The following is a 17,974-nucleotide window of genomic DNA, read 5'->3' on the forward strand; positions in this document are numbered from 1 at the left end:
AGTGTTTTCTCCCCTGGAGCTGATCCACACCTGCCTTCCATCACTGCCACAGCTTAGCTGGAACCCAGTAATGAATGAATCATTAGCCTTTGTACAGTACTTTTTACCTTATAACTTTTACCTTCACGTATTTCACTTAATTTTATCCTTTAAAAAAAAATTTATTTGAGAAACAGAGAGAGAGTGCAGGGGAAGGACAGGAGATGGGGGAGAGAAAATCCCAAGCAGGCTCCACACTGCTAGCACAGAGCCTGATGAGGGGCTCGGCCCCATGAGATCAAGACCTGAAGCCAAGATCCAGAGTCAGACACTGAACTGACTGAGCCTCCCAGGTGCCCCAACTTCATCCTCTTAAAAGCCTTGCAGCAGATAATATTCAGATAGACAGACATTGTTATAGACTCAGAGAGATGAAATAATTGCCCAAGTTCATGGAGGTGGTGAGTGGCAGAGACAGAGCTGGATTCGGCATAAATCTGTGAGCCTGGCATTAAGTCACCCCAAATCCTGCCCCTGTTAAAATCACCTTTCCTTCCATATTCTGATCTCAGCTGACTGGGATAGGTAAAGGTCACTGTGTGAAGCAGGTCACACTAAGTGATGATGGGCTCAGTGCATGTTCACTATCATTCTCTCCATTAAATAGTTGTGCTTGGAGGTCCCAGAATGAGAGAAGCAGGGCTCCAAACCCCAGGAATCAAGTCAAGGCTGGGATTTCAGGCCTCAGGTCAGCTACATAGGGTCGAGCTATAGAAGTCCTGGACATGCGTGCACCAGCCGGTTCTGGACTCAAACGTGCCATGCAGGTATCGGAATCTCTGATGACAGCCCTACATACAGGGTCCGGAAAATTTCCAGACCACTGTTGGGTGACAGGTCATTAAAATATCCAGTAGACGCACCTGAATTCCCCGAGTCCCCCTCAGACTGTGGGTAGATCAGAGCCTTCCGCACCTCCATGGGCCCCTGTGATCCGGACACTTCGGTAGAGAAGTGCAGTGCTGGTCTGCCTGCGCCACCAGGCCGTGCCTCTCATCTCAGCCCTGTCCCTTCTTGCGAGAGGAGGCTGGATCGCATCTAGAAGAGGAGGCCATTTTTCCTTCTGACAACAGAAGTACGCTTGGTCTCTATACCTTACTGGTCAGGGGTCTTGAGGAGAGAGCAGGAAACCTTCACGGTATTTGTACACTCCCTCTGGTCTGGCAAATTCCTGCCCACGCTGGACTATACTTTGCTTTTAAATACTCATGAAAGGGGACACCTGGGTGGCTCAGTTGGTTAAGCGTCCAGCTCTGGATTTCAGTACAGTTTGTGAGTTCAGGCCCCACATCCTGACAGCTCCGTGCTAATGGTGTGGAGCCTGCTTGCAATTCTCTCTCCCCCCACCCCCATCCTCTCTCTGCATCTCTCCTGCTTGTGCTCTCTCTCAAAATAAATTCATTAATTAAAAAAAAAATCTCTCACAAAAGGTCTGAGAATAATCCTTCAGGGAATGAATACATTTGTGCTGCAGATTATGGAAAGCTTCGGACCAGACATAGTTTCGAATCTCCTTCCCCACACTATCTCCTTGACGTAAAAATCAATCCTGAGTTGTATTTCATAACACCAATCCTGTTTTTCTTTATGTTTGCAATAATAACTCCCATCAGCTAGGAAAGTAAGAAACCTTTAGAATTTTAAAGGGCTGCTCCCCATCTTTTTCATCCTTCCTCTCTCCGAAGCGAGCAGTCCGCTCTGACATTTAACCATGCCCCGGCACCCTCATCCCAGCTCATCTATTTAGGGCCATCCCTCTGTTCCAAGGAACTTTGTATTTTTTCCTCTTCACAGTTCAGCCGGTGGAAAGTTGCAGCGCTCAAAAGTTTCCTTATAATTAAAGGGACACAGCCAGGCAGGACTGCTACACCCATAGTTTGACCTACTTCTTTTTCACATCTGTTCGCATAACACACGCAGAAAAGAACTCCGTTCTCCTGCCAGTGAGTCCAAACCTTTCCACTGGGCTCCAGAGGGCTTGGCTCGATACCTTGCTCCAGGGAAGGCTTTGGGAGCTGGAATCCTTGGAACCAAGCAGAACACTCCATGAGGCTGCCTGCGTGTCCGGGCCCTCAAATGCCCTTGGTGCTTTGAGCAGGACCAGTCGGTGGCAATGCCTGGCTGGAATCGCCCAGTTCCCTAACTTTTTCGTGCTTGGCTCGTCAACTGGGGACCATTTGTGAGTTGCATTTGCATGCTATGACCCTGTGTGGTGTTTCTGCACCCAGACTGCCTTGGTGATTTAATTATTTAAATGGCACATGTATCCAGTTAAAAAAAAATCACTGTCAGCCACGTGGCATTCATCACACTCTGACTATGAAAAACCAACCAGACTGAACAGAACGCCTTTCAGAAGGGGGAAAGATCCTGATTCCTAGCTTCTGAGGATTACTCCTGTCGCCCAGGCAGGGTAATTATATTTTGGGGGCGGGGTTAATTATCTTTAAATGCCAGGGGCTACGGAATATCATGATAATGACTGGATTAGGTTTTCCACCTCGCATTTTTAGTAGGTTTCTTCAGGCATTTGTTCTACAAAGATATTGTAAAGAAGGAGAAGAAAATACACCCAACACCTTTTAACATTAAGCTTGTGTGAAGCCCTATATTGCACAGTATGTTACTTTTTATATGCATTCATTCAAGTGGGAGTTGGGCTTATGAAGAAGGTAAGTGATATGGTGGAGCTTCACGGATTTCTGTGAGGATGAGCTTATTGTTTTTCGCGGGGGCCGTTAGGAAAGAAAGATCTGTGAGAGAATGGAGAAGTATGTTCACAAGAGACCATGAACACCTCTGTATCGATTTCCCTCCAGGCGGGGAGGAGCACGTGTTCGAGAATTCGCCAGTTCTGGATGAGAGGTCCGCCCTTTACTCTGGAGTACACAAGAAGCCATTTTTCTTTGATGGCTCTCCTGAGAAACCTCCAGAAGATGATGCAGACTCTTTCACCACCTCTCCATCATCCAGCAGCCTGGATACCTGGGGCGCCGGCCGGAAGTTGGTCAAAACCTTCAGCAAAGGAGAGAGTCGGGGCCTGATTAAGCCCCCCAAGAAGATGGGGACGTTCTTCTCCTACCCAGAAGAAGAAAAGGCCCAGAAGGTCTCCCGCTCCCTAACTGAGGGGGAGATGAAGAAGGGGCTCGGGTCCCTGAGCCATGGGGTAAGTACGGATGGCGTTTGCTTCTATGACCACCACCGGCGTAGGCACCACGTTCTAGTGTCCCTGGAGGAGGTTCAGAGTGTCCGGAAGCAAATCCGCTTGAAGAAAATGGATACTAACTATTCATGTTCCAGAGCTTTTCTCTGCCAGCGTCCCTCCAGAAAAGGAGTCAACAGTGTGACCTGTGACCTGCTCCGGCAGAAACCCAAAGGGGGAGGGAGCTGCGGCGTCCCCAGCAGGAGGGTACGCGGGCGCCCCTCGGTCAGCGAGTTCAATATCACGTACGTGGTGGAGCGGAGCCTGTACAGCCACCTGAACCTGACTCAGCTAGTGCGTCCTGCCTCGGACAGGACCCTGAGCAAGGCCGAGAGACAGGACCTCAGGCGGTGCTTGCTGGAGGAGGATGAGGAGACCAAGAGGAAGTGGGCCGCCACGGTCGACCGCTGTACTAAAAGGGTTCTCTTGAGAATCCACCAGAAGTCCGTGAGTCACAAAGGTGGTCCCCAGGACAGCCTTGTCATTTCTGTGACGTGCAGTCAAGCATTATGGCCTCTCTTCGTGGAACCTGGCATCTTCCCCTCTCTTCTCATAACTTCACGACTTCGGGGTCCATTCCTCCATCACCTCAAATGTCTAACCTGCTTTCATTCAGTCATGGCTTCTTCTTTCCCACTTGTCCTCTTGCCCGTTGAAGCTGTTTGGTTTCTCATTAAAACTGAACACTGAAGATAATCCAGAGAAGGGCTTTCCGAGTCCAGGGGTGGGGTCTGGCCTCCTTCGAGGCTGTGTTGGTTCCCAGTTATCGTGTCACTTGACCTCAAAGTATCTGATTCAGAACAGAAGGAGATTTTGCCCTGAAGCGAGTTGCTTATTCTTTCATTTAATTAAAACAATAGAAAACTGGCTCAATGAAAGATGACCATCACCAGCATCACCGATTTGGTGATTTGGGAACATTCATAAAGTACAGTTCTTTTATGAGCAGTGCCAACCAGAAAGTTCTTAAATGTAAAGGGGAAAAAATATTAGAGCTCTTTTCTTTTACTTAAATCGCACTGATGTTCTGTCTTAAACGGAGGGGTTGGCATTCAGAAATGTCTTCCCCTGCCCCATAGATTCTTCTATACATAGCAAGGAATGAAGTCCTTATTTTCAAAAATGTTTTTTGGTTTGATTACTGAATTATCAGAGACCTAGTAAGACTGACTTTATAGGGCATGACTTGTATTAAACTTGAGAATCTAGGCATTTCTCCCCTGAAATTCCCACCCAACTTTTGGCTTGCACGGAAGCCCATATAAAAGGGCACAGAGCAAGGAGGGGCTGTGAGCGTCCTGCCCTCCATCCCCTTGCCGCCGCGGGCTGAGCCCCCTGTAAGGGTCGGAAGGAATAGACGGTGCTGTAGCCTCCTGCGGGGGCTTTCCCGGCCCCCTTCACATTCATGCATGCCCTGTTCTTCCCCTGAGTCACATTCATTTGTTCAAGTTCTGCTTCTGGTAGCAATGGAGACTCATTGGTCCCTGGCATCCCTATAACGACCTCTGTTCTAAAAGGATTGCTAGGTTCATCCTAGTCTTTAGTCCTCCAGATGTTCCCTTCCCGCATGGGTCAACTTTCTTGGTGGAGCTTATTTTTCATCTTTTGTCATTCATACGCATCTAGTAACACATTAATACTATTGGTGACAACTTCCCTCCTGGTTTTTCTGCATCATCGAGGTAGTCTGTGGTTGGGTTTGTGTTTGTTGTACAATAACCGAATCCTCTCTCTCCCTTATTCACTTCTGACCTGTAGGTCTTCTGTAGAATGCTGTGGCGAACTGATCTTGGTATAATTTATTAACTTCAGAAGTGCTCTGCCCAGTTCATCTGCCTCTGTACCTTTGCACTTGACCTTGATAAAGCATATCCACCTCAGCTCTGTTAACTGGGCTGCCCGCCATGAGCTTAAATCATGTCATGCCGAGAATTTTCCATCTTGAGTGCCTTCAATTGCTCATGCATCCCTCATGTTAATTACCAGGTTAATAATGTAACTTCTTCAAGACTTTCTTTCTAGAAGTTATGTTTCTAAGTTTTGTGCTAATTAAATTTTGTGCCAGTGATTAATATTTAACTGACATGGAGTATGGACATGGGGTGAACTTCTTTTCAAGCACCACGTTTTTAGCCCCTATAACGGTGACACTCTTTAATTGCTATTCCAGATGTCACCCCAGGCTGCATATTTTTGAGATACTATGAGTCTGAGGTAGTATTGGACAGTTCTAATACTTGCTAAAATATATGTTTAAGGCTAAATTAGAAATTTGCACATACCTTTTCTTGTTAAGTATAATTGTACAATCAGGAAAATAAAATTTCACTTTCTAATTAGAGAACTGTAAGGGCAAATAAGCATTTTAACAACAGTCTTTTGGGATTTTTGGTTTGTTTGGGTTTGGTTTTGCAGGATTAAGAGAATTTCTTCGCTTGGTTTCCTTAAACCATTTTCCCCCCATCCTTCTTGTCCTGTTTCCTCCACTTTATCCAAAAGTGCACAGTTTCCTTTTCTTTTCCAACTTGATCCTTTTGTCTTTCAAAAATGCCATATTTGCTTGATGAAACCTCAGGGAAATGAGAATGCCGTATTTCACTGAAGTGGTCACTTGTCTTATTATTTGCTCATTCAGTTTTTTGTTTGGGGGAACAGACATGCATGACATTTTGGAATTCTGTCCGTTTTTAAAATCCAACCCCCCCACCGCCCAAAACATGTGTTCAACTGCATGGCCATCCCATTGACTGGCTCTCCTCATCCATCTAAAGTGTCCTTCCAGGAACCTGGGCCGGAGATAGGAAGGCCTTAGAAAACATCACTTAGGTTTCATATCTGTGGACCACCAAAGTCAAAGATGGGTGTACTTCTGTTCTCTCTACAGTCTGTTCTCTCTGTTGAAGAGATGCTGTTTCAAGAACTACTTGATAATACAGAAAACGTTTAAGACTCGGCCAAGCAAGATTTATTATTACATGTTTTGTCTGTCCCTCACTCCTAAGGAAGAGTCTGTTCCAGACATCTTAGCATCTCACCGGGAGGGGTTTTAGTTGGTAGTGAAGAAACCCAGTTCACTCTTCATCCTAAGCTTTTTATTTTAGGAATAAACGCATGCAGCTGGTATATAAAGACATAAATGAGCTTTTAATTTAAAAGTTTCCACATAAATTCCTTCTCGGTTATTTCATCTTCTTCAGAAAATACATGCGGGGCTCCAGTGTTGCAGTCAATGCTGGAATTTAAAGCAAGGAAGTGCAGAAGCCATAAAATGATGAGGCATCTGGGCGCCATACTAGATCTGTAAAGCCCTGAGTCACAGGAAAGGAACTAGAATGAAATCACTGCCTTTGCGAAAATGCAAAAATCTATTTGGCATTATGAGCTGGAAAGAAAAAGTAAATGTTAAAAATTAGCCTTGAGAGGTGGTCATAACGCTGCTTGCCAGGTTAGGGGATTTGGTGACTGTTTTTGTATAAAGAGATCCTTGGCTTTTTTTTTTTTTTCTTTAAACGTTTATTTACTATGGAGAGACAGACAGCATGGCAGCTCATGTATGGAAGGGGCAGAGAGAGGGGGAAACCCAGAATCCGAAGCAGGCTCCAGGCTCTGAGCTGTCAGCACGGAGCCCAACGTGGGGCTTGAACTCACAAACTGTGAGATCATGACCTGAGCCCAAACCTGACTGAGCCACCCAGGCGCCCCTCACTTTTTATAGAAGAGAATACAGTTAGGTTGACTATGAGGGAGATCGAATTATCCATGGATATTTGATATAAAATTAGAATTATGTCCATGGTGGATTATTTGAACCAGCAACAGCAGCTTTGGTGAAGGAGAAAAACAGCTGTGTGACCTCCTGAGTTTGGTCATCCTGAAGCACGTCCGTCCCGTAGCGCTTCTCTGTCCTGGTCCCCATTCTGCCCCACAGTGCCTGCTACCTCTCACCTTTTGGTTCACGCCTGGGAGGCTCTGACTTTACAGGGTTAGCTCCCAGAATATAAAGCCCAGGACTAAGCTTTAGTCCTTCGTTTACATATTTAGAATTTTTGACGAAGCCTGAACTCGGGTATTTTAGTTGGTCAGGATGAGCTACCGATCCTCTGAGCAGCCCTGATGAAAAGTGAAAGCCCAGCACTCAGCGCGCCTGCTAGTTCTGAATGAACCAAAGCTTGGAGAGTCCAAGTCCTCTGTCCCCCAACTAGTAAGTGGCAGGACCAGGGCGACCTGTATGATCCCAGAAACCATGGCGTTTTCCTTCCCAGATGTTTCTGCCTCCTCAAGTCCGTTAATGTAGATCTCAAGTATATTTGTTTTAAACAAGCTATGTTTTCAGTTATACTTTGTGCTTTTTTGCTCAATTCTTCCATGGAAAGCTGTGACCTAGACTTCTTTGTGAAACACTATAAAATATTGGAACGCAGATCTGCTATTCAGCTTTTATTACCAATTGCTTCAAGAGTGAATCTGCTGTAATACAAATGAGTGTGCTTTGAGTCTGTCATACAGATTTTTTGGGGTGGGGGAGGGACTGGCCATTGAATAGCTTTTGCTGGAAATGCAACAGAGAATTCAAAGCGTTTTGAAATATAAAACTACTGAAATATAAGCAGTTCCATAAAGTTGGAAACCAATTAAAGGACAATAAGCTTTTTCATTCTTTATAACATCAGCGTTTTTTTTCCCGATTGAAATTAAGGAGTGTGGTCAAAGACAGTCACTGAATCAACCTTTTCTTTCTGGACACATGTGGTGTCTTCACACACTCTGAGTAGAAGGGTCATGATTAGTTAAGTTGGGCAGTTAGCTGGGAAAGTTAGCAGCATTTTTGGCTAGGTCAAGGAAGCAATGAGTGAGTAATCCTTTGGCCTGATTGTACTACTATAAACATAACCTTTTTCCCCCTTCTCAGCGATTTAAAACCAAGCAAAACAAGTCTGTTAGAAAAGCCTGCTGTCAGTGGTAGAGCTATGCAGGATTCCAGATCTGGGTTTCTAGGACGACTCTGAGCACAGGGAACCCTGCATACATATTCCTACAGCTGATATCAGGATCGGAAGGGCGTGTTCTGTTGCTAAGAGACAGGGAATCTTGGAGCACCTAACGCACGGGTGCTTTTTGGATGTTAATTTTTTTAACCAGTTGGTTTTTGCATGTTCAGGGGATGCGAGATCTCTGGTATCGGCACAGTTCCAGTGGCCGATGGAAAGGCAAAATGAGGGAAATTTCCTTAAAACATGAACCATGTATTTTTTTTTCTCATCATTTCTTGTTTCCTATTTTCATCCCATGACATACTTGTGATTCGGTGATTGTCCCACAAATGGGAAATGGGTTGGTGAACCGCTGGCTGACTTAAACATAACTGGATTATCCCCGCCCCGCCCTCTTCTTTCCACAGAGAACCTGCAGTTTTGGAGGATTTGACTTGACGAACCGTTCTCTACACATTGGCAGCAATAATTCTGACCCAATGGTGCGTATACATCAACAGAAGAAGCAGAAAGCATGTGGTTTTCACAGTTAGTGTCTTTGAGAAAGGATAGTGGGTAACGTCGGTGATCCCACGTCCTATTTGGAAGGGAGCCCTGTGGGACCCATCTTAGACATGCTTTGATGCTTTGCTGTTCCATGTGGAATGACAATGACCACCTCCATTCCTGTGATAAGTTTGATTCCGGTTTTCTTCAAGTCACAATTGGCTTCTACGGTCTTAGCCTACATGCTTTTTGCTCACACTGGTAGCAAGTGCACACAACCACTACACACAGGAAGTGTGACAGAATGGAGCCCTGTGATCAGGGTCCAACAGGATGTGCCCCCATTTCTAAGAAAGCAGTCTTATCACAGGCCAAGTACACGGCCCTGTAGGAGTCTAGGTCTTCCTGATCTGGGGTGTCCTGGAATGAACCCAGTATCCTTGGACCCAAACCAAACCAGACTCCTCAGAGCCAAGGTTCCAGCTGCCTGAGATCCGCTTCTGGATCTCTCTGGGGACAGGCCACCCCTGTGGTACACAAATTCTGTTCCCTACGGCTTCCTTTCGGAGGCTCCAAGGATGTAGGTGAATTTTACCTACAGTGTGGTTTTCCCTTTATGCATTTGGCCTGAAACTGTGAAATTACAATTCCATGCTTTATATTTATGTATATATTATATGTCAGCTAAACTACCCGTCTGTGATTTTTCAAGTGTTTGAGACTCTCCTAGAAGAATAACACTATTTTACTTGGCTATCAAACTTTATTGATTCATAAACCAGTAATTTCATGTCGTCAATCTTAACCAAAAAAATGAGAGAGGAAGTAGGATTTCTTTTTCCTTTCTAAGGGGAAAGTTGTCTTTTTCGATGTAAAATAGAACGAGAGATGACCCCAGTCTTAACTTGCTCAGGGAAGGAATGTGCATACTCTTAGCAGTTGACCGCACGGAGCTCCAGGATGCCGGAAGTCTGATCAGATGTCTGAGATGTGCCGTTTTGTTCTCCCCACTCTCCTGGGATGACTCAGTAGTAGTATCCTTCTCTTCTTCCCCACCGCTGGGGTTATGTCCACATTGGTTCATTTAAATTGCTCTTTATCGATGAAATGCAGTCCCCTTGCGTATCTAAAATGATGAGGAAAATATATATAGTATATATAAAGTATAATAGGAGAAGAATATACTAAGGTTAAAAAAAATAAGTGACTCTCATCCCAGTAAACAAACAAATACACAAAAGGGCCTTAGTGAGTAGCTTTTAATTTTCAATCAAGAAATCAACTAACTAGCACTGAGTTAACACAGGAAAAACCTCGAGGTTCTGGGGATGCCCTTATTTTTCTGAGAGGTAGAACATTAATGGTTTGCATAATAAAACCAGCTTCTGGACTTCGTCTTTTCTGTGATTAAAGGTATTTACAACACTTTGTTTTGCAGAGTAAAGAAGGAGATTTTGTGTACAAAGAAGTTATCAAATCACCCACGGCCTCCCGCATCTCTCTTGGAAAAAAGGTGAAATCCGTGAAAGAGACCATGAGGAAGAGAATGTCTAAAAAATACAGCAGCTCTGTCTCTGAGCAGGTACGGAAGTCCTGAGCAAAGCGCGAAGCCAAGGACAATCAGCCTGTAATCTGATATGGTACCAAATTCGTTCATTGATATTAACCAGGCTCCAGGACCAGGCTTAGTGTGTGGACACAGAAGTTCGACTGACATTTATTCAAAGATTGACTAAACATCAGCACTTAGGGCGGTCCATGCTTAGTGCTGGGGATACCAGACGCAGACCCTGCCCTGACACAGAGGAAGGATTTTATCTGATGGGATATCTATCCTTTGCTACATTTGGATCACCAGAATCAAACCTCAAAAAGATTCTGAAGTTTCCTTAGATAGCAGACTTTTGAAAAAAAGGGAGAGTAAGTTGCTCTGAATGCTCCTAGCAGGAGACCTTCTGATAGTGGTTGTTTCTGCAGGGGGTGTTTTCACTGACTGGACCTCTCTGTGGCCATTAAAGTTGCACAGAGTAGAGCCCCTCCCATTCTAGGACTTCATCACGAGAAACAGGACCAGTTTCTGTTCAGATCGTATGGATGGAGGGAATAAAGGTTTTGGAGAGTTGGGCCTTGAGGTGATTTTGACCATTTGATTTTCCTTTTCTCGGCACCTTTATAGCCTTGGAGACGTTTGTCAACTTGAAGTATTTAGGTAATGCTGCTTTATCTACCAAATAAAAAACAGGGAAAGCAGACATTTTTGCTCAGCTGCTGCCCTCTGGTGGACATAGGAAGCCAAAATCCAAACATATCTGAGTCCCTGACCACCAGCTAGCCACTGGCCTGTGCTGTGATTCAGACTAAGCCCATCCGCGATCTTCAGCGTATTCCAGGGGTTCTCATGGGGGAGGAGGGGTGTGTGTGAAGATTTTGTTTCCGTTCCAACTGGGCCCTTTTTGGATGGTCACAACTGGTAGGGGACGGGCCGGTTGGGGGCACCTGGCATCTAGTAGGTAGAGGTTAGAGATGCTGGTAAACCTTTTCTGACAGCCCCCCACGGCAGTTACCCATCCTCCATGCTGACTGGGCTCAGGTTGAGCAGCTCTGGCCTGTTAGACCTCCAGGGGAGGTGTGGGCTGCCTCCTGTATGTCTTCTCCGTGAGTGCTTTCCCTTTTGTCCCTGCGGGCTTGGGAGCCATGGCAGTTGGAGATTTCTGCACAGCAGCGAGGCAAACCGTGCTCTCTCCCATGAAGCAGACATCATGCCCATCACTGCAAGCAGTGCCATGAAGTTAAAGCATGTTGTTTAGGTTGCTTTTCCCCTACTACTGCAAGTTCTTGTACACGTGCATTCTCTCTATGCATCATGAGCAGAGAACTTTAATGTCATCTTTAGCCATTTTCTAGAATTTTACTACTACATAACAGCTTCTAGTCTACATTCTCTGCTTTTTTTGAAGCAGTCATTTCACTTAAAAGGAATAAATGATCATTATAATGCTTTTTTGTAGAAAGAAAACTAATACTGCAAGGTTTATTTTTAAACATTTTAGTAGACACAGCAACCTTTATGGTAGAGGTCTTTGCTCTGTCCCTGCTGTATGCCCTGCACCTAAAAGAGTATCTGTTCATAGGTAAACAATAAGTATGTGATGAATAAATTAATAAAAGTAATTGAGAACAGAGTAGCAGAGATGTAGATTTCATATTGCTGTTTTTCAAAATGGGTGTTTTCACAAAAGCAGTAATGATCATTGGAGGGGCACCTGGGGGGCTTAGGGGGCTGGACGTCCAGCTCTTGATTTCAGCTGAGGTCATGACCTCATGGTTCTTGAGATCGAGCCCCGCGTCAGGCTCCGCATTGACAGTGCTTGACGGCTTGGGATTCTCTCTCTCCCTCTCTCTTTCTGCCCCGCTCCTGCTTACATTTGCGCTTGCTCACTCTCTCTCTTTCTCTCAAAATAAATGAAGAAAGTTTTAAAAAGATAATTGGAAAGATAACTGATGATTCAGAAAGAAGAATGAAAATATTTTCAGGAATTCATACTTCACAGCTTCAGTTACTCCTCAGTGATGGCACCTCTGCTTACATCTGTTTTGGGGGTTATTTGCTCACTTTCGTTAAATGTAAAGCAGAACTGTGTTTGGGGGGCCCCTGGCTGGCTCAGTCGGTAGAGCACGTGACTCTTGATCTCAGGGATGTGAGTTCAAACCCCCAGGTTGGGCACAGAGCCTACTTAAAAAACAACAAACGTGCTTTAGGTCAGAGGCTGCCGTTAAATGTTTGCAGGACCCGCAGAATGGCGTCAAAGCCCTTCTGATGATTCAGCACTACGCAAATAACACGTTTCATTTAGATGGTTCTGTGCTCACGTGGCTATGTGATGTGCCAGAAAGTGGTATGTTTTGGCAAGTGAACCAATCTGACTGCAAACTTTTTGAAGCGTGATATTGCCTCCCCGTATAGCACCACTAATCAAATGAGTGTGCTATACTTAACGTGCAAATGAGGGGCCACCACGCTAATGCTACATGGCTGCCCCAAAAGTGAAAAGTACTGCAGAATCACCACTGTCCTCATTCTGATCTGAAAGGGATTGCACAGCTTTTTACTAATAGCACATAAAAGATGTGAAAGAAGCTAAAACCACAGATGACATATAGAAATTTTATTATAGACCCTCAAAAAAGGTATTTTTGCTTTATATTTGTTTCCTAAATTGGTATTTCATTAGCTAATTTTAATAATTTATATAAACAGAAGAAGAATCTGCTTTGTTTTGCTTTAAAGTATAAACATTTCTTTTCAGATGTATTAAATATTTTCTGATAGTACTTCCAAATCGTAGCTTACTGGTAGATTGTACTTGATCTGCATTTGAAGTTCATTTTTATTACCAACCTAGAGACTAGCTACCTGTTTCTAAGCCTTTAATAAAATGTTGTAAGAGGTAGATGGATTCTTTTTTTTATTTTTGCGATTTCAAGCCTTCTATTTGACCATGAAGAATGATTGAGTTACATGAGCCACAACTTTATTTAAAATTTTTTTTCACATTTTTGAGGCAGAGACAGAGCATGAGTGGGGGAGGGGCAAAGAGAAAGGGAGACACAGAATCTGAAGCAGGCTCCAGGCTCTGAGCTGTCAGCACAGAGCCCGATGCGGGGCTTGAGCCCATGAACCATGAGATCATGACCTGAGCCGAAGTTGGACGCTTAACCAACTGAGCCACCCAGGTGCCCCCATGAACCACAACTTTAAACTGAAGCAAGGCTATGGAGTAAAAAGGAGGATTTGGGGTGCATAATCAAATATGGGGATAAAAATGGATTTGATTTAGTTGAGGGCTAAATTCCTTCAAATTATAAAAGGACACCCATCCACTCTGATGAAACTTAATTTTGTTGAAACCATTTTAGGACTCAGGCCTGGAGGGAATGCCCGGCTCCCCTCCATCTTCACAGCCTGACGGTGAACACACGGACAAGCCGAAGCTCAAAGCCGGCGGTTCTGTCGAGAGTCTGCGGAGTTCTCTGAGTGGCCAGAGCTCGATGAGTGCGTCCAGTTTGTCATTATAAATGGTTTCATTGGAGTTCAAATCAGACTTTTACTGAGTGTCAGGGTCAGGCAGTCAAAAGATGAGTAAGACCAAGTTCCCACCCTTAGGGGGCTGTTAGAGACAGACCTGCAAGATATCTGGACCCAGAATCGTATTTGTTGCATAGCAGATGGATAGCAGTGGCACAAAAAAGAGGTGATGAATTGTGATTGGAGAAACTAGGGAAAGCACCTCGGAGGAAGGATCTGGAGAATGGAGGGGAGTAAGTCAAGGGGAAGCTCATGAAATGACTAACATAAGAGGTGGGGTAAGAGAGAATTATAAATGTCATAGGCAACGGCTGCCATTCAGCCACTCCAGGACTAATGGTGGTGTTGCCAAATGGTGTGGGGGGGGGGGGAGACCACTTTAAACCCACCGTTTTTAGAGCACCTGGCCTTGTGCAAGTTCTTTGACTTCTTTGAGTTTCCTCGTCGGTAACATGAAGTAAAAACTGTATGCCCGAGAGGTTATGAGTGTTGAAGGCTGTGGTGTCCTCCATCAGGGAGTCTGTCACTTGGATTCCTGGGTCATAAAGATAACTTGCTGGAGTCCTCTGTCTATGTAAGTGGTTGATTAGGGATAGCCGTCAGAAAATTCAGACCCCCTGGACTTATAACCCAGCCCTGGCATGGTCCTGACACAACGGTTATGGCTTGTGACTTCCCAGCTCTGTCCGTTAATTTCCTAATCGGTGATAACCTTTAACGCCTTTAAGCTCTGCTACACAGGAAGTCTGTACTTACCCTGGTCCTTCCTATTCTTCCTGCACAGGTGGTCAGACAGTAAGTACCACGGATTCCTCGACCAGCAACAGGGAGAGCGTCAAGTCAGAAGATGGTGATGATGAGGAGCCCCCCTACCGGGGCCCCTTCTGCGGGCGCGCCCGGGTGCACACCGACTTCACGCCCAGTCCCTATGACACGGACTCGCTCAAGCTCAAGGTGTGCCTCTGCCTGGCCTCACACTGGCCCTTTGATTCTTTGAGAGGTGTTCTGTTTTCCTCACTCTTGAATGCTGGTTCGTTGGGGGCCAGTATCTTGGCTACCGTGACAAACTAGTCTCCTCTGTACAGGAAAAAAATGAACGCCAGCCCGCACTTAGGACGAAGGCGGGGCTTGTGTTCACCCTGTCGCCACCATCCCCTCCCCTGGTCCTTACCTCTGACTTCAGCTCCCTTTTAGGACTCCTGCTGCCCCCCAACCTCCAGTTTCTGTGCTTTCTCCAGCCGAAGGAACCTTGCTGCCTCTGCCGAGCGACTGACCAGAGGCGGTTATGGGACAGGTGGCGCCGTACAAACTGTGTGAAGCGGTGACAGGGCAGGGCTTGCTGCCGGCGTTTGATTGGTGGGAAGTTCTTTCTCTAGGAAGTAGGAGCTCTGGATGGTGGCCAGGTGCCCGAGAGCCAGCCAGGCGCCCACCTAGCCGTGAGCACCAAGAGAGGCTTCAGCCACGTTTCACTGGTGGTGAACGGGGGTGGAAGGTGTGAGACCTCAGGCGTGCAAGGAATCTAGCCGAGTCGGGGCGCTCTGGCTCTCTGCCAAGCCCCCAGTCATGTAGACCGACTTGTGGAACCCTGATGCTGCTCTTCGTGGTGTTTTCTCATCTGTGTGGTTCACACGGCTGATGGGTGCATGGTTCATGCCTAGAGATGTACCTAATGGAAAGATCTTTGTTCCCTGGGCCACAGAAAGGAGACATCATTGATATAATCAGCAAGCCCCCCATGGGCACCTGGATGGGACTGCTGAACAACAAGGTCGGCACATTCAAGTTCATCTATGTGGATGTGCTAAATGAGGAAGAAGAGAAGCCCAAGCGCCCCACCAGGAGGAGGAGAAAAGGAAGACCGCCGCAGCCCAAATCTGTGGAGGACCTCCTCGACCGGATCAACCTGAAAGTCAGTTTCCCCCCGCTCTGGTCACCCGTGGTTCCCCGTCCCCTTCTTTTCCTAAATGAAGCGAGGGCACTTGCAGGGGAGGGGGAGACGATCTGTCTCATCCACCAAGGGCAGCCCGTTACTATAATGCGTAGCAATTATTCTCCAGAAATAGGTGCCGGCATTCTAACCCTGCCATAGACCTCTGCTGTGGGTGACCGCCCGGGTCAGAATTTGCCAGGAGCCCCAAGAACAGCTTTCAAAGAGCTGCAGCTCCGAGCCCCTCCCAGGAAGGGCTGTCGACGCACACCCTGGCGCCCTGCTCACTCAGCTCCTCAGACCGTGAGGTTCCTGCCCACGGCCCCTCCCCCACCGTCCCTCTCAGGATCTAGGGAGCAGGGTCTCCCCCTGCAAATCCTGCCCCTGAGGAAGTCAAGGGCTTCCTGAGTTGGATTTCAGCAGCTCTATAAATGAAAGAAAGCTCCTTGATGGGCACTCTGGAGCACCGGGGGCCTCGGTCAGAGCCAAGGGCACAGTTAAAATGCATGCCAGTGGGTTCCATCTCCGCCATCTTAACCCCTGATTAATGAAATGCTCTGCACGCCTGCTAAGCTGTAGGGCTGGGAGATACAGAACAGGTTACAGTGATTCTTACTGATCTTCCAGTTACGTGAGAGGGACTGTGGAAAGAGTTGGGGGGTTTGAGGCTGGCTGTGGGCCCAGAATCACAGAGCTTGCAGACTCCCTTGGCCTCCCTCCCTCACAGGAGCACATGCCCACTTTCCTGTTCAATGGCTACGAAGACCTGGACACCTTTAAGCTCCTGGAGGAGGAAGACTTGGACGAGTTAAATATCAGGGACCCGGAGCACAGAGCCGTTCTCTTGACAGCGGTGGAGCTGCTACAGGAATATGACAGTAAGTCCCTCGCGCGAGCGGTCACGTGCTCGGGTCCCTAGTCATTCATTTGGTCTTACTTGATCCAAAGCCAGGACCAGTTTTGTATTATGTCAACCAGCACAAAGGCATGAATTCCCAACGCAGCCCTTCTGGTTTATGTGGGAGCAAAAGAAAACCTTCCTGCTGGCCCCTTTCCTGGCACGTCTCTAGGTAACATTTGAGGAAAGTGCTGCTTTACGTGAGCATTGAATGGCATGTCTTTTTTTCTTTTTATAAAAATGTTTGTTGTTTTATGTTTTTAACTTTTTTACTGTTTATTTTTGAGAGAGAGAGACAATTTTTTTTTTTTTTACTGTTGTTTATTTTTGAGAGAGACACAAAGTGTGAGCCAGGGAGGGGCAGAGAGAGGGAGACACAATCCAAAGCAGGCTCCAGGCTCTGAGCTCTCAGAGACCCATGTGGGGCTCGAACCCACAAGCTGAAATCACGGCATGAGCCGAAGTTAGATGCTTAACCAACTGAGGTGCTCAGGCCCTGTATTTATTTTTTAAAGTTTATTTATTTTGAGAGAGAAAAAGAGAACATGAGCAGGGGAGGGAGGCAGAGAGGGAGAGAGAATCACAAGAGGTTACGCACCATCTGCGCAGAGTCTGCTGTGAGCCTCAATCTCACGAACTGCAGGATCATGACCTGAGCCCAAATCAGGAGTTGAACGCTTAACCGACTGAGCCACCCAGGCACTCCAGGGTTTATTATTTTGAGAGGAAGAGAGAGTATCCCAAGCAGGCTCTGTATTATAATACACAGAGCCCACCGCAGGGCTTGAACCTGTGAACTGTGAGATCATGACCTGAGCTGAAGGTGGATGCTTAACAGACTGAGCACCCAGGTGCCCCTGAGTTGCGGTTTCCTTAGCCCTGTAGATGCCACCTTAGGCACTATGGGATGTGTGGCCTCAGTGGGCTGTCAGGACACACAAAGGTGACAGACATACTGGGCGTATCTTGCCCAGCCACGGGTTAATTATTTCTCGGAGCACACGGGGACTGCTCTCTCATTGCATAGGATGGTTAATGAATAGATGACATTCACGGGCTTCCACTGAAGCAGGAAGTATCTGAAATGAATATGTAGAGATTTCCATACTGCAAATTCTCAGCCGAAGTCATCGCTCATTTTTATAGTCCGTGGACAGCATTCAGTAAGCTCATAGCTTTTATGTAGTCTATTTGAATACACTGTATCCTTTGCTCCATTAACCTAGTCTTCTCTTGCTCTTTATTCTTCAATCTGACATCAAAAATATTCCTGAAATTATGCATCACGAGGGGGGTATCCTTCCTAGTTATTGAATTCAAATGCATTTTCTTTCAAGTGCTCTGC

The 17,974-nt window shown here is 46.2% G+C and overlaps 1 protein-coding gene across 2 annotated transcripts in view; it reads left to right on the plus strand.

Annotated features, from left to right (window-relative positions):
• The window catches only part of SASH1 (SAM and SH3 domain containing 1), a 191,289-nt gene that overhangs the window by 149,575 nt on the left and 23,740 nt on the right, over positions 1–17,974 (plus strand). The window contains exons 10-16 of one of the 2 annotated variants that reach the window (XM_029943868.1): positions 2,859–3,688; positions 8,640–8,714; positions 10,157–10,300; positions 13,636–13,771; positions 14,589–14,758; positions 15,504–15,713; positions 16,459–16,609. In XM_029943868.1, the coding sequence (XP_029799728.1) occupies positions 2,859–3,688; positions 8,640–8,714; positions 10,157–10,300; positions 13,636–13,771; positions 14,589–14,758; positions 15,504–15,713; positions 16,459–16,609 (1,716 nt within the window). The remainder of the gene's footprint in view (positions 1–2,858; positions 3,689–8,639; positions 8,715–10,156; positions 10,301–13,635; positions 13,772–14,588; positions 14,759–15,503; positions 15,714–16,458; positions 16,610–17,974) is intronic. The other variant, XM_029943869.1, reaches the window with a different exon arrangement.

This window comes from Suricata suricatta, chromosome 7 (assembly GCF_006229205.1).
Source record: "Suricata suricatta isolate VVHF042 chromosome 7, meerkat_22Aug2017_6uvM2_HiC, whole genome shotgun sequence".
Lineage (NCBI taxonomy): Eukaryota > Metazoa > Chordata > Mammalia > Carnivora > Herpestidae > Suricata > Suricata suricatta.